Consider the following 12,305-nt stretch of genomic DNA (forward strand, 5'->3'; position numbering starts at 1 on the left):
GACCCATCTACGTGCACCAGCATTATTTTACTGGAGACAGCTGAAGCCAGTGTCTATACCCTGACGTTAGGATGTAACACTCAGGCAAATGCGGTTCAGAAGAGGTTCTACCTCCTCTCCACGCTGCCTGTAAGATCTAGAAAGATGTGCTCTTTACAAGGCTACCTACATCATGCGTTCCTACACTCAGTGCCACTAAATCAGTACAAAATCACATTATCTTCTGAAAAACTTGCAAGCAGAACTAGGTTAGAGTCTGAAATATCAGACTTGATCCTTGAAAGCTTTTTGTCCATCTTAAGTATCTACGATACAGTGCTCACATCCATGGAGTTTATGTACCCTGCCAGGAGCTCCTTTAAATAGATACTTCTTACTACGCGGTGACGGAAGATCTAAGGTTTGCCTGTTTCAGCAACGGGAGGAGAGCGCAGTGACATCCGGGTACCTGAGGCAGTAAACATTAAGTTCTTAATGAAACCTGTTCTATGCAGGCAGCCATATTTAAACTTAGGCCCAAAGGCATTATTCTTAAGGTAGAAAATAGCATCATCATTTCATGTTTGGTCCACAGTTGTCTGGATTCAGTTAAAAAAAAAAATTCACATTGATTCTTGGTCTCTGGAGGCCTTCCCCTTTACTGACTTCATGTTCTTTAGCACTCAAATTATAACGCTAACCTTTTCATAGGGTATCTGCAGAAGGTCCAAGACTACCAAGTGGGCACCCATATTTTTCAGCAATCGCTGCTGTTGATTCCGACACTTTTTATTCTGAACACAAAGTTTGCTGAGTCGAATCAAAATCTACAAATAAACATGCAAGCAAACAAAGAACCAGTCATGACACACAAAACCAAACAGAAATACATTCTTTAAAAATAATTACTAAATCTACTCATCAAAAAAGTATGTCAAGCAAGCTCCTTAGCAGATACACCAACCTCTTTAACAATGTTGTAGTTATTGCTTTTATTGCTGTCTATCTGGGGTTTTTTGGTCCCATCCTGTATTGGACTCAAAATATTTGACTCCTGTAACAGAAAACATACAACAAGTGGAGACTGATCACAATTTCCTCAACACAAACTAATTATATTTAATAACAGCGAGTGAAGAAGTATTACAGCAGCTCATAGGGAACAGATAGAACACAGATAATCAAGAAAAAGCCTCCTTTAATCTTTATCCACCAGTCTATTGAGTAAAAAGATTCACATTCAAGTCCTTCCTTTGTTTCAAACTTCCAACATGATTTGAGGCAACTACTCTATGTCTTCATGCTTCTGATTCTCCCAAAAAAGAATACATCCCTAAATCACAGACTAGACGTCCCAAGGAATTTAGATGCTATGAGAGTAGGGACTATAAGTGTATTTCAGTAGCCACCACTTCTTCCAAACATCTCTAATACAGCAAGATAAATTACAAAGTCTGTATTTGTGAACATTAAACAGTCTGGAGAAAGCTTAAAGCAACCTCTCTATGAACCTGAGATACGTAGGGTGGAGTTCTCAGCTGTACAGAAATAAGTAGCACGTGGAAATTAGACACGTTCCTCCCATGAAGGGGACTCTTCTGTCCTCATCTCTGGATGATGTAGGAAAGGATTAAAACCAAATGAGGACCTTATGTTAAACTGCAACATCCAGTCATCATGCTGTATGCTCCGGGCCTTGGCTCTTAGAAAGCCCCAGCTGGATATAACGAACAAGAGAAATCAAGTCAGCAAGTAACTGCCAACACCCATGCGCCTCTCCACGCATATCTCAAAACACAGAAGAATATCTACAAAAATACTGTCACACTTAGAAAAAAGGAGAGCGATGTTTTATTTTCTGCTGCCAGCTATGGTACGCCGTTCTTAACTGGAAACCCAAAGAACTGAAAGTTTCGGCTGTGGATGCTGAAATTATTAAGCAAGCAGAAAAACTGTAGCAGATCTCGAGACTGCCTCACAGCATAACCATGAAGATCTAAACCAGGGTAAGAGCACAAAGAAGAACTAAACAGGTGTGCTTCTGTGCTCAAACTTCCTGCTGTTTTAGAGAATTACGCTAAATCACACACATGCACACCAATCTGAATGTTTATACCTCTCGAAACCTCTCTCTGAACTTTTGTAGCTAATGGTGAAGATGATGAGTTCTACAAATCCCACCTGCTCTTAATTTCCAGCGGAGCAAGAACAGTTGCACCACTTGGCCACGGAAGCTGTTTGTAACAGAGTCAGCACCACTGTGCAGTGTGGTCATGTTGATCTACGCAACAGTAGATTTTTTATGTGTAAGTTTGTTAGTATACGTGCTCCCTTCTCTCTAGCTGTTTGAATCAATACTTCGGAAGAGATTTCAGGCCCTTTGCTATAATTAACCACCCACCTCTGTTCTGGGACTGTGGGTTAACCAAGACTAATTTACCTGTTACGTTTATCAGCATTCTTCCTCAATCAAAGTAGTTTTATAATCCACGTGAACTATATGTCTTATCTGGAAGTGCTGATCAGCATTAAACTGCTGAATCTATCCTTTCTCTTAACAAAATGAAAACCTGGTTATTGAACCCGTGAGAGCGTGCCAGGGATGTAGTTACCCAGAGGTAATCACACCCGGGGTACCAGAGACAGTCAGCTGCACATCTTGCCTCATTATGCCCCATGACAGACATTCCCTGTCGCACTTCTCCACAGGGGACGGGCAGTCACAGATTTCACACTGAGATTGTCCGCGTGCCCCTTCTTTAGCAGAAGGTATTTTCTGAAAAGGACTACTTCTTCTAGCCATAACATTCCCAGGATACCACCACAACAATCTTAGGAGCCTTTCTTTCTAGCCCTCCCCTGGAGGCCCGGATTCCAGCCGTAACTCTGAGCAGCTCCCCACCACCGAAACAGCCTCACTCATCTCAGAGGACGGCTGAACGAGGCACCGGCCACTGTCACACAAGCTGCACGAGGGGCACTCCCGGAAGTTTCAGCTCAGATTCTCAACCTGTATATGGTATTTCAGGAAACGTTTGTTTAAACATTCCCAGAACCAAGGCAAACTGCCAGAGACCAGAAAAGGAGGAAAGCAGGAGAACACCAGGCACTTGAGGGTGCTGGGAATTTATACTACCTTGCTGAACTTTCTCAGCAGAGGGCAGAGATGACAAGCTTTGTAAATGCCACTGCACTCTATTACAGCTTCACCTGAGAGACCTTTCAGTGAGACTGCCTACTTTATCTCGTCAGATGCATGTTTCGGGTGCTACACCACCTATGCATCCTCCCGTAACAGGACAATAAATGGCACACTGTCCGTCACCCGTGATACCTGTGCAGACTCGTAACAGCCTTACTAGAGAAAACCAGGAAAACAGGCTTTACCTGATTTTCCCTTCTCAAGCAGGGCTCAGTGACGTGAGGTCAAGTGCAGCATTTCTTCCTAATTCTACACCGTGTCTAATTTATACCTGACTTAACTCCAAGCAGTCTTTCCTATGATTCTGATCTCCAGTTTCTATCAAGCTGGTCCTGCACAGATGTAAGATTTGTTTGTTTTCCTGCAGAGAACTCTGGATACTTTATTTAGAAGAACACAACGTTTTTCCTACAAATCCCATTTCAGTCACATGATTGTAAAAAAAACAAGAACAGTCTCTAGCCACTCAGGTTATGATAGAAAGGTGGAAACAATTACCCCAAAGGACCCAGAAGCCTAAGGGCAAAAAATATATTTCTATTTTAAAAACTCTCATGCCGATCTTGCCATGTGCTTTGGTAAGGACAGAAACTTGAGCTTAACATAAAAGTGTTCTGGAATATAATTCAAGCCCTCGTGTGCACTTTAGTGTCATTTGGGAAAAATTAAGCACAGGCAAACGAAAGATACTCCCTAAAGACTTAGAGGTTCATCCAGCTCAGTACTGAATACTGAGTATCCATTCCAGGAAAGCACGGGATCTCACCAGGATGTTTATCTGCTTGAAGCCAGCCACCTGCTTCCCCCATTGCAGATGATGACCAGCATCTCACCTCTTACATCCGACTTAAGCTCTCAGAGAGAATACTCACTGCCAAAAGTAGTTCTGCCAGGTAAAAACATTTCCTGGTTGTTAAAGAAACAGGGGAAAAAATAATGGACAAGGTCCTGAGCTATTGTAACCTGGGACAGTTCTCCTGGAATTACCACCAGATGATCGAAGCAGTTGTGCAGATTATTACATATTGCTGTTCTGACACTGTCTCAGATCTGTCAGACAATATCGTGCATCTGTTGAAGCACTGCTAATCCATACAGACCCACAGTTGCCTCGAGGGGAAAAAACCCTGAAAATATCCCGATTAGAGATGCTTCTGTTTCAAGCACATTGTTTTGTCCCTTCACCCTGAAGTTTCTTTGCTATCAGGGCCATCCATAGGAATATAAAGGAAATTTACACTTTTCAAATGTATCACAGCCAAAAAAACCTCGTAAATATCCTGCTGCAATTCTGTATTCTGTTCCCCCATTACCTCTTCCATTCATTAAATACATGAAGAAACATTTCCTTTTCTACTAGAGCTATGCTTGAGGAAAGGAAATAGTACATCCCCCCAGTTCTGACACCACTGATTCAGCTAAGTTATTATCAGAGAAAGAGTAGGACCTACACTGTCTCAAGAAATTGGGATTCTTCCTTGAAGTGCTGGCTGCTTCCCTGTATGGAGCCACCTAAAATCTGCTCTCCCATCTGAAGTGTACGTCTTACACATCTGCAAACGCCCTGTCCCTTCTCAGTGGCTCCTACTTTTCCTCAATGCATTGCCTTCACAATGCTGTATAATCTCCACTCGGCTTCCTACTAAGCTTCCCCTGACGGCTTCCTTGCCCATTTTCTTTCCACTGGGGAAAGACCCTACCACAGAAGAGAATAAGGAAAGCATTGGAAATCGCAATTGTTCATCTCTCCCCACTTCTTCTGATGAAGCTGCTGGGAAAGCCTGCTCTATTTACTGTTACGCCACAAACCTCAACCACAGCAACTCTTGCAACACTTTGCATTTTCTTGAAGACTCATACTAGAGTAAGTGATATGAGGACCTCTGCTTTCATTGAAAAAACAAAACTTAAAGAAAAATCAATTACACCTAAAAGAAAAAAAAAATCAGGTGGCTGCGGTTGCAGATTCAAGTTCTAAAGTTTCTCAAATCATAATACATCCTGAGGGTGTGGTAAGACAAGGGTCAAAAAAACCCCATGTTAGTTTGACTACAAAATCTCAATATTCTTAGGTATGTTTATCTTTGGTGGAGAGTAAAACTACTTGTGATGTTTGAAAACATGGGTTTGATTGTGCTCCTCTCCCCTAGTTGCAGGAACAGATGCTGATTACTCCTTTCTTCTAGCAGGTCACCACAACTGCCAACGCTAGATTATCTCCTTGGCCACAGAGTGACGCCATACACCGTGGCTTGCTTGCTAGCCAGAAAAAAAAAGGCAGTTCTGTGACATAAGAACACAGTTACTGACAGCAGTGGCTGAGAATATTAGACACATCGACAAAAGACATTTTATTTCCTATATTGCTTATTCCTAAAGCTCACCAGAATATTGCACATTCTTGCTTTACTACTTCGTTTAACCAGACCACACATTTACAGTTGTTCATTAAACTACCTATGAATATTGAAACAATTCTAACAGCAACGGCTTTAAACCCACCTCTATTGGCTCTTCTGCCCCTTTGGTTTGATTGTCACCCATCTCTCCACTCTCATAATTGATGCTTTTCTCAACCCACAGTTCTGATTTTTCTACAGTCAGACGTAGCTGATCAAGATCAGCTTTGATTTGCTTGTAGTTATCAACATCTTGATTAGACACTAGCAACTGAACCTGGAAATACAGAAAATTGTAAAGCTATTACAGCAGTAGCACCAGCACTCGTGCCTGGGTAAGCTGCTTGATGGTCTCCGTTCTAAGCTCCTCTTTTCAGATGCTTCATGTAACCTCCTCTACAAAATTGAAACAGGGCACACACAGGTTTTTTAGCCCCATTCATCAAAAACCTTTCACAGAACCGGAGACTGTAGTTGCCACAAACAGATTTGTTTTAACATTCATGACATTCTTTTGCCTTCTTTAATACACTATGAAACATTTTCAGCACAAGCACAGATTCACATCTCTTTAGACTCGAGTTCTAACGCAGGGTTACCTCTGATGCACTGATTACGATCCTCACAGCATTAAAACAATACGGTTACATGATATTAAAGCAATACAGTTAGAAACCGCTTATCCCATCGGCAGAGCACTTCACAGCAAAACAAGGATGGCGTGACAAGGAATCAGGACATCCAAAGAGGACTCAGAATGGCCAGTAACTTTAATGATCACCTATTTCTTTACAATCAAATATGGAAAAATAACATATTTTCACACTCTTAGGCCATCTTAGAAAATCTTATTTGAATACAGCTCACAAACTGACTCTTCAGTTCACGTACCACCTGAGTGGCTACCCCTTACTAAAGATTAATCTCACTTACTCTCTTTTTGTGCTGTTCAAATTATCTAGGTTTTTTTCCACTGTGATTTTCCACTGTGGTTCTTGATTTAGCGTGATCAACACATTTCCTTTCAGTGTAACGGTCTCTGCTCTAGATAATTAATAAAGATAACATTCCAAAAACCTAACAACAACCTTTACAGTAAATCAATAAGCACGATTAAGAAATTACACTTATGTAAAAGAATACGGTCAGACAGCAGACAAGATCACTGATAGGGACATTCTTTTTTAAAAAAAAAATCACTACATGCAGGCAAATTTTCGTTGTTTTGTAATATAAAATTTTCATCATCTTCTCTCTTAGCATGGTAAAACTAAGAGAATTTATGAATGTTCTTCATCTGCAAATGTTCATATTCCATGTTCTCCTACAGTCTTTGTTTGTTTGTTTATTTGTCAATTAACCTTTTCCATCCTTTACAAAAAGGTGTTAAGGTACTCAGCCCTTGTTTCCCTGAGAATAACAGCAATTTACGCAACTAACCAGCATGGCCTAGCTCTAACAATCTGGTGGGAGGCCATTATGCCTCCAAACATTGAACAAAAGCTTTCCAGGTCTGTATCATTCATCTGTTTTTAAACAAGTGAAACGTCCTCATCTTACGTAACGATGAGACAACACATAATCGAACTCCTCACATCAGCATTAGATGGTCTTATCAACGTATGTTATACAGGATTATGTAACAGAGAATCTTTGTCATCCAAACCCAGGACATCAGATCTCCCCATCCTAATCCACTGACACATGGTGCCTGCAGATGCACCACTACCAAGAAGAAAGGATATAAACTGAAAAGGAGTGTGTTTCTATTACTCTCTTCCTGTTATTTAGGCATATCGATATCACGCAGTGGAGCACAATGCAAAGACACTTGAATTAGAACTACAAATGCCACGTGAATAACAAGAGAGCTTTATACCCAGCCTAAGCAGTCCTGAAGACGGGGACGTCATTGCTGACACTGGTACACCGTTTGCAGAACGCAAGTCTGTCTTTGAGGGATCACTACACCACGTTTGCTGTGAGATGCATGTTTCCCAGCTGTCACTGCAGACCTATGTTTTCACTAATGGATGGAATGCCAGAAATAACTATTTCCGGGTGGAGAACTACAGTATACACTAGTACATATGGCCAACTCCAATGAAAAAAGCCTCTGCTGAATTTGAACCTCTGCAGAAGTAATAACACTGCTATGCTACAAGCAGCAGTTTCGGTAAGTAGAGCAGACCTGCCCCGCAGCCGCTTCCCGCAGAAGTGCTCCGCCCGTCCATACCTGTTTGAACGCCTGCAGAACTTCTGCTCTCTGGCTGAAGTGCTTGAACAGCAAGTGCAGAGCGCCTGAGAGCAAAGGCGGGTAGTCATGCATGATGAGGTGAATGAGGACCCTTAAAAAAGTCCGGCCCCCTTCATCATCAAGCTGAACTGGATTCTTCTCCCTTCTGCAACATAAATAGGTAAAAAAGGACCAAATAGAGAAAAATAAATAAGAAAAAATGGAAAAAATGAAGGCTTTTCACATAAATACGCCTGTACACACAATCTTCATTTGACAGAGCTGTTAGAACCAAATCAAATACGCTGAAGGATGGAAACTATAAACATTGCTTTAACATATTTTATAAGGACTTCAACCCTACAGTTACATGCTGTTGCAGCAATCTTGGAGCAGAATGGAAACCACAGAATGAAATAAGTATGTATGAAATGTATGAAATATTGTGACTCAAATCCACATTGCAAAAACTTTCATTTACATCTTAGAGATTTTGTGCAAAGCTCATCCCCAATCCAAATTAACTAAAGTAAATGGCATTTCATCAGAGATTAATTTGGCCCTTTCCTTTTCACCCCTTTCCTTTTCAGCTGCTCTTAAAATTTCGTTTATAAAAAAATAAGCTCAAAAATAGTAAGAATTGGCAAAAGCATGATATTTCTGGAATAATTAATAATCTGGAAAGGCAGAAAGCAAATTCACACTTAACATATCAAAGCAGAAATAACATTGCCAAGAAACCATTCAGTCTCTCTGTTCATTTTGAAGAGAGAGACGCCAAGGGCTGTGTGTTGTTTTACATTAGGGGAGTTCAGGGAGAGGACTGGAGGCATTACTTGCGCTGGTGAAGATTGAAAACACGTAAGAGACAGAAAGGAAAGTTCAGAGTGGATTCTTCTCTCTAGTCCAAGAAAAGCTTTAAAGTCTATGACCTTGTCTAAATGGAGTTAATTTTTACTGGTATAGTTATAATTATACCCCTAAAATTAAACTAATACAGTGACAATGGTAATAACTTCTGACTGGCTATTTTCCATGCTTTTGTTTTGCTCACAGCATAGCTGACATGACTTCCAAAACTCTGCCAGTGTCACTTGTGATGTACGTGCCTCTGGTGGTCCAGAAGATCATGGCAAGTGGTCCACAGCCGATTTGAGGAGTCACATGAGAGAGATTATGGTTGACACAGCTTTCTAAATAAGTCCGAACACAAGATGCAATGACAACAGGTCATGTGCTCTATGAGGAATACTGAGGGTCAACAGTAACCTACAGATCCACTAAATTTGGGGCTACAGCCATAAGCTACACCAGAAAAAAAAATCTTTCTTTAAATGTGAGGCATTACAAGACAAATAATTAGCGTGTTTCAGCCCAATACACCTGTATACCGTTCCCCAGCTGCCTCTGAGCACATGACAAAAACTTTCTACCAACTCTTTTACAACTAAGAGGGAGGTCATTTCCCATCCCACGGCCATTCATACCACGTGGGCTGTTTACTTGTTTGAAATCCAGGTCTTTTCTGGCACTTTTCTGTCTATGTATAGGTTATGTAATAAGAAGCAGCCAAAAGAAAAGAAAGGGGTATGAAAATGAGCGCAGAACAGATTGTACATGAGAAATACCAATTGAACAAACAGATATATAAAGAGGTAAAACTTCAAAGAATATACCTGCCAGCAAACATGGTTTCTGCCTGAGCTGCAATTTCATCTATGTCAGGAACAACTGCTGGAAAAAAAATCAAAATAAAAATTAAAAAAGAAAAAAAAAAAATCAGTGATCATTGTTTAATCGGCAGAGCAAACCAGAACTCTACCTCTTTCAAGCAGATGTTGTCAAGTAAAAATCTAGCTATACATTCCTCAACTAGGCAAAATTTGCTATCTGCAAGAGTAGAAAGAAGGGAAGAAGCAGGACACGGGGCAGAATTAAATTGTGTATTACTGTCAGTGAGGAAGAGGCCAAACTGTAGCATAAACCAGGGCCCCACAGTACTAGAAGCAGTAGAAACCCCACCAGTGACCCACAAATGACACAGAATATGAAACTACTACAATTATTGTTCGATGAGCCAACTTCCTCAAAGCAGACACAAGAACTTTAGAATATTTATTATTATAAACCAAATTATTTATCACATTGTTATTTTGCTTTAGAATAGCTTTAATACACCTTACTGCTAGAGACTTCAGTAGTCCTTAGCCACCCGTCTGCTCCACAGCACCTCCAGCTGAAGCAGCTCTCCCGGGCGCTCACACGGACAGCAGGCAGCCGTTGGAGTCATTCAGGGTGCGGGGGAACACCCCCCAGAAAGCCGCTCTACTCACATCACATCCACCTCACCCACATCTGTTGCCATCCAACCCCAACCATTTTTTCATGATCCATCCTTCACCACGTTTGTCATTGTGCGGTGTTTTGAGAAGCGCACAAATAAAAGAATAAATTGTCATCATGGGAAAAAGGAATCGCATTTTTGTTAGAGGGAACAGGGCCAGCAAAAATCTTATGTTTATTGGATTCCTTAAAATCCTCTTTTTTCCACTAGCTTTTCAACTCTAAGCAGCGTGCATCTGTCTGGTGTAGTGGAGTTCATTGTCTGAAGTGGTCCACACAGAATTATTTTACACTGCAATACAACAGCAACATTTACCTGAGGCAATCCCTGGTGTGTCAGGTGCGGACGCTGTAGAGCAATCAACATTTTCATTGTTTTCCTCAAACTCCCTCTTATAGACAGACAGCATGTAGGATATTCTATAGTCCAGTCTTACACTGAGAATAAACTACAAGAAAAGAGGTTTTAAATAAGACTTTTCTTCTGCCATTTGGTAACATGGGTTAGGTTTTTTCTCTGGCAGAACATACAGGGATACATGACTATTTTAAGAAAGTTGTTTTAAGTAAATATGCCCACTATAGAGAAAGAACCCATTACATTCACCAGCTTTCTGTGGTTTCCTTCTTCACTTTGACCACTCTGAGACATGCCGAACTCTACCCTATTGACGGCTGAACACTAAAAAGCAGAGTGGATTTGTCCAGGGGGTCCAGCATGCTGCTTCGCCTACAACCCAGATCACAACATTCAAACCACGCTGAGATCGATTCTTTCAGTAACTCAGCTGGACTTCTAGTGTCCCATGAAAGTAAGAAGTGGAATGGGGTAAAAACCACAGGCTCAAGGCTCTCCCTCTCAGAAGCCTGGCAAGCAGGGGCAGCAGTGCTGCAGGAACTCCAAGCTCCCACGGGTGAAGTGCAAGCCGGGTGGTGCCTTTTGTTACATCGCTAATGATCAGCTGAGGATGTGAGGAGCAAACAAACAGCATTTCCCTCACGAGCTGCTAGTAGTGCTGCTAGCATGGGACAAACCCCAGATGTTTGGCTTCAGAAACTACCACTATAACGGCAGCAGAGATCCCCCTCACTCAAAACACTTTCTTCTAATTGTTGGTGCCTTTTGCTCCTCAGCTGTGAAACTGGAAAATCATCAGGAAAAATTTGAATTCAAAGCTGGAAATGTGCCTTTATATTGGAACAGTGAGGAAACTTTTCAGAATCGGTACATATACATCTGACACTTCACCAGCTGACTGCCCATCAGCTGAACGTCAGTGTTTCAGCGTTACGCTCCTCGCCCACGGTAAAAGCAAGCATACAATGAAACGGGGGTAAGATTATTTAACGTATTTTACAATCAGTGGGGATGAAAGCACACGTTAAGTTAGCAAGACTTAGACAAGAGGGGATGACCTAGCAAACGGTGGCAACCTGTTTCTTTGATCTCTAACTACAGCCAAATAAGCTTCCCAAACCCAGAATACTGTAATAGCATTTCACAGAATCATTTTGATTGGATGATCTTAAACATCTCTTCAAGTCCTACTGTTACATTACCTCGTAAATACTGGTCTGTACAAGAGAGTTACCAAAACCTTGGCGGTCTGGGAAAGAATGAGAAAAACCTGAACTACAAGTCCACGGTCTGAGAGAGACACCGAAGACGACAAAACAGAAGGGAAAGGGCGAGCTGAGCTGTTTGCGGACTGACTGAAACCGGCGTAAATCACATCAAACTCTGATTCGAACACGGTTCCTGTGCCAATTACCCACCGCACATGGGAGAGTTCCCACAAAAATCTTCAAACGCGATTCCTGCGGCGACCGGTGGGACACGACAGAGTCCACAAACTGGACCTTCTTAAGCGCAAGCCGCATGCGTAACAGCTACGCAAAATTATTAATCAGTGTTTGGCTGTGGGTGATTATCTGGGGCAATAATGAATGTGTGTGTGACCGGGTGATGTGAGCTTTGGCTGGGGCAGCACGCGGGGTGCGTGCTTTGAGGAAGAGACCCTCCTTGCAGCCGGCGCTGCTAAGATGGAGAAAATGCTGCTTCTTAATGCCACATCGGTGTTAAGGAGCTTTTTCTTCTGAATTTTTGGTAACATGACCATTCACCCAGCACTGCCAGGTCACCACT

At 41.7% G+C, this 12,305-nt stretch overlaps 1 protein-coding gene across 1 annotated transcript in view; it reads right to left on the bottom strand.

Annotated features, from left to right (window-relative positions):
* LOC104491732 (inositol 1,4,5-trisphosphate receptor type 2-like) overlaps positions 1 to 7,963 on the bottom strand; it is a gene marked incomplete at its 3' end in the record, with an annotated part of 21,904 nt that extends 13,941 nt beyond the window's left edge. Inside the window, exons 1-5 of the mRNA XM_010134199.1 lie at positions 7,817 to 7,963; positions 5,684 to 5,857; positions 4,813 to 4,828; positions 944 to 981; positions 675 to 806 (exon numbers count right to left, since the gene is read on the bottom strand). Coding sequence (XP_010132501.1) covers positions 675 to 806; positions 944 to 981; positions 4,813 to 4,828; positions 5,684 to 5,857; positions 7,817 to 7,909 — 453 coding nt within the window. The remainder of the gene's footprint in view (positions 1 to 674; positions 807 to 943; positions 982 to 4,812; positions 4,829 to 5,683; positions 5,858 to 7,816) is intronic.
* Positions 7,964 to 12,305: the final 4,342 nt, after the last annotated feature.

Source organism: Buceros rhinoceros, unplaced genomic scaffold, assembly GCF_000710305.1.
Source record: "Buceros rhinoceros silvestris isolate BGI_N320 unplaced genomic scaffold, ASM71030v1 scaffold16004, whole genome shotgun sequence".
NCBI lineage: Eukaryota > Metazoa > Chordata > Aves > Bucerotiformes > Bucerotidae > Buceros > Buceros rhinoceros.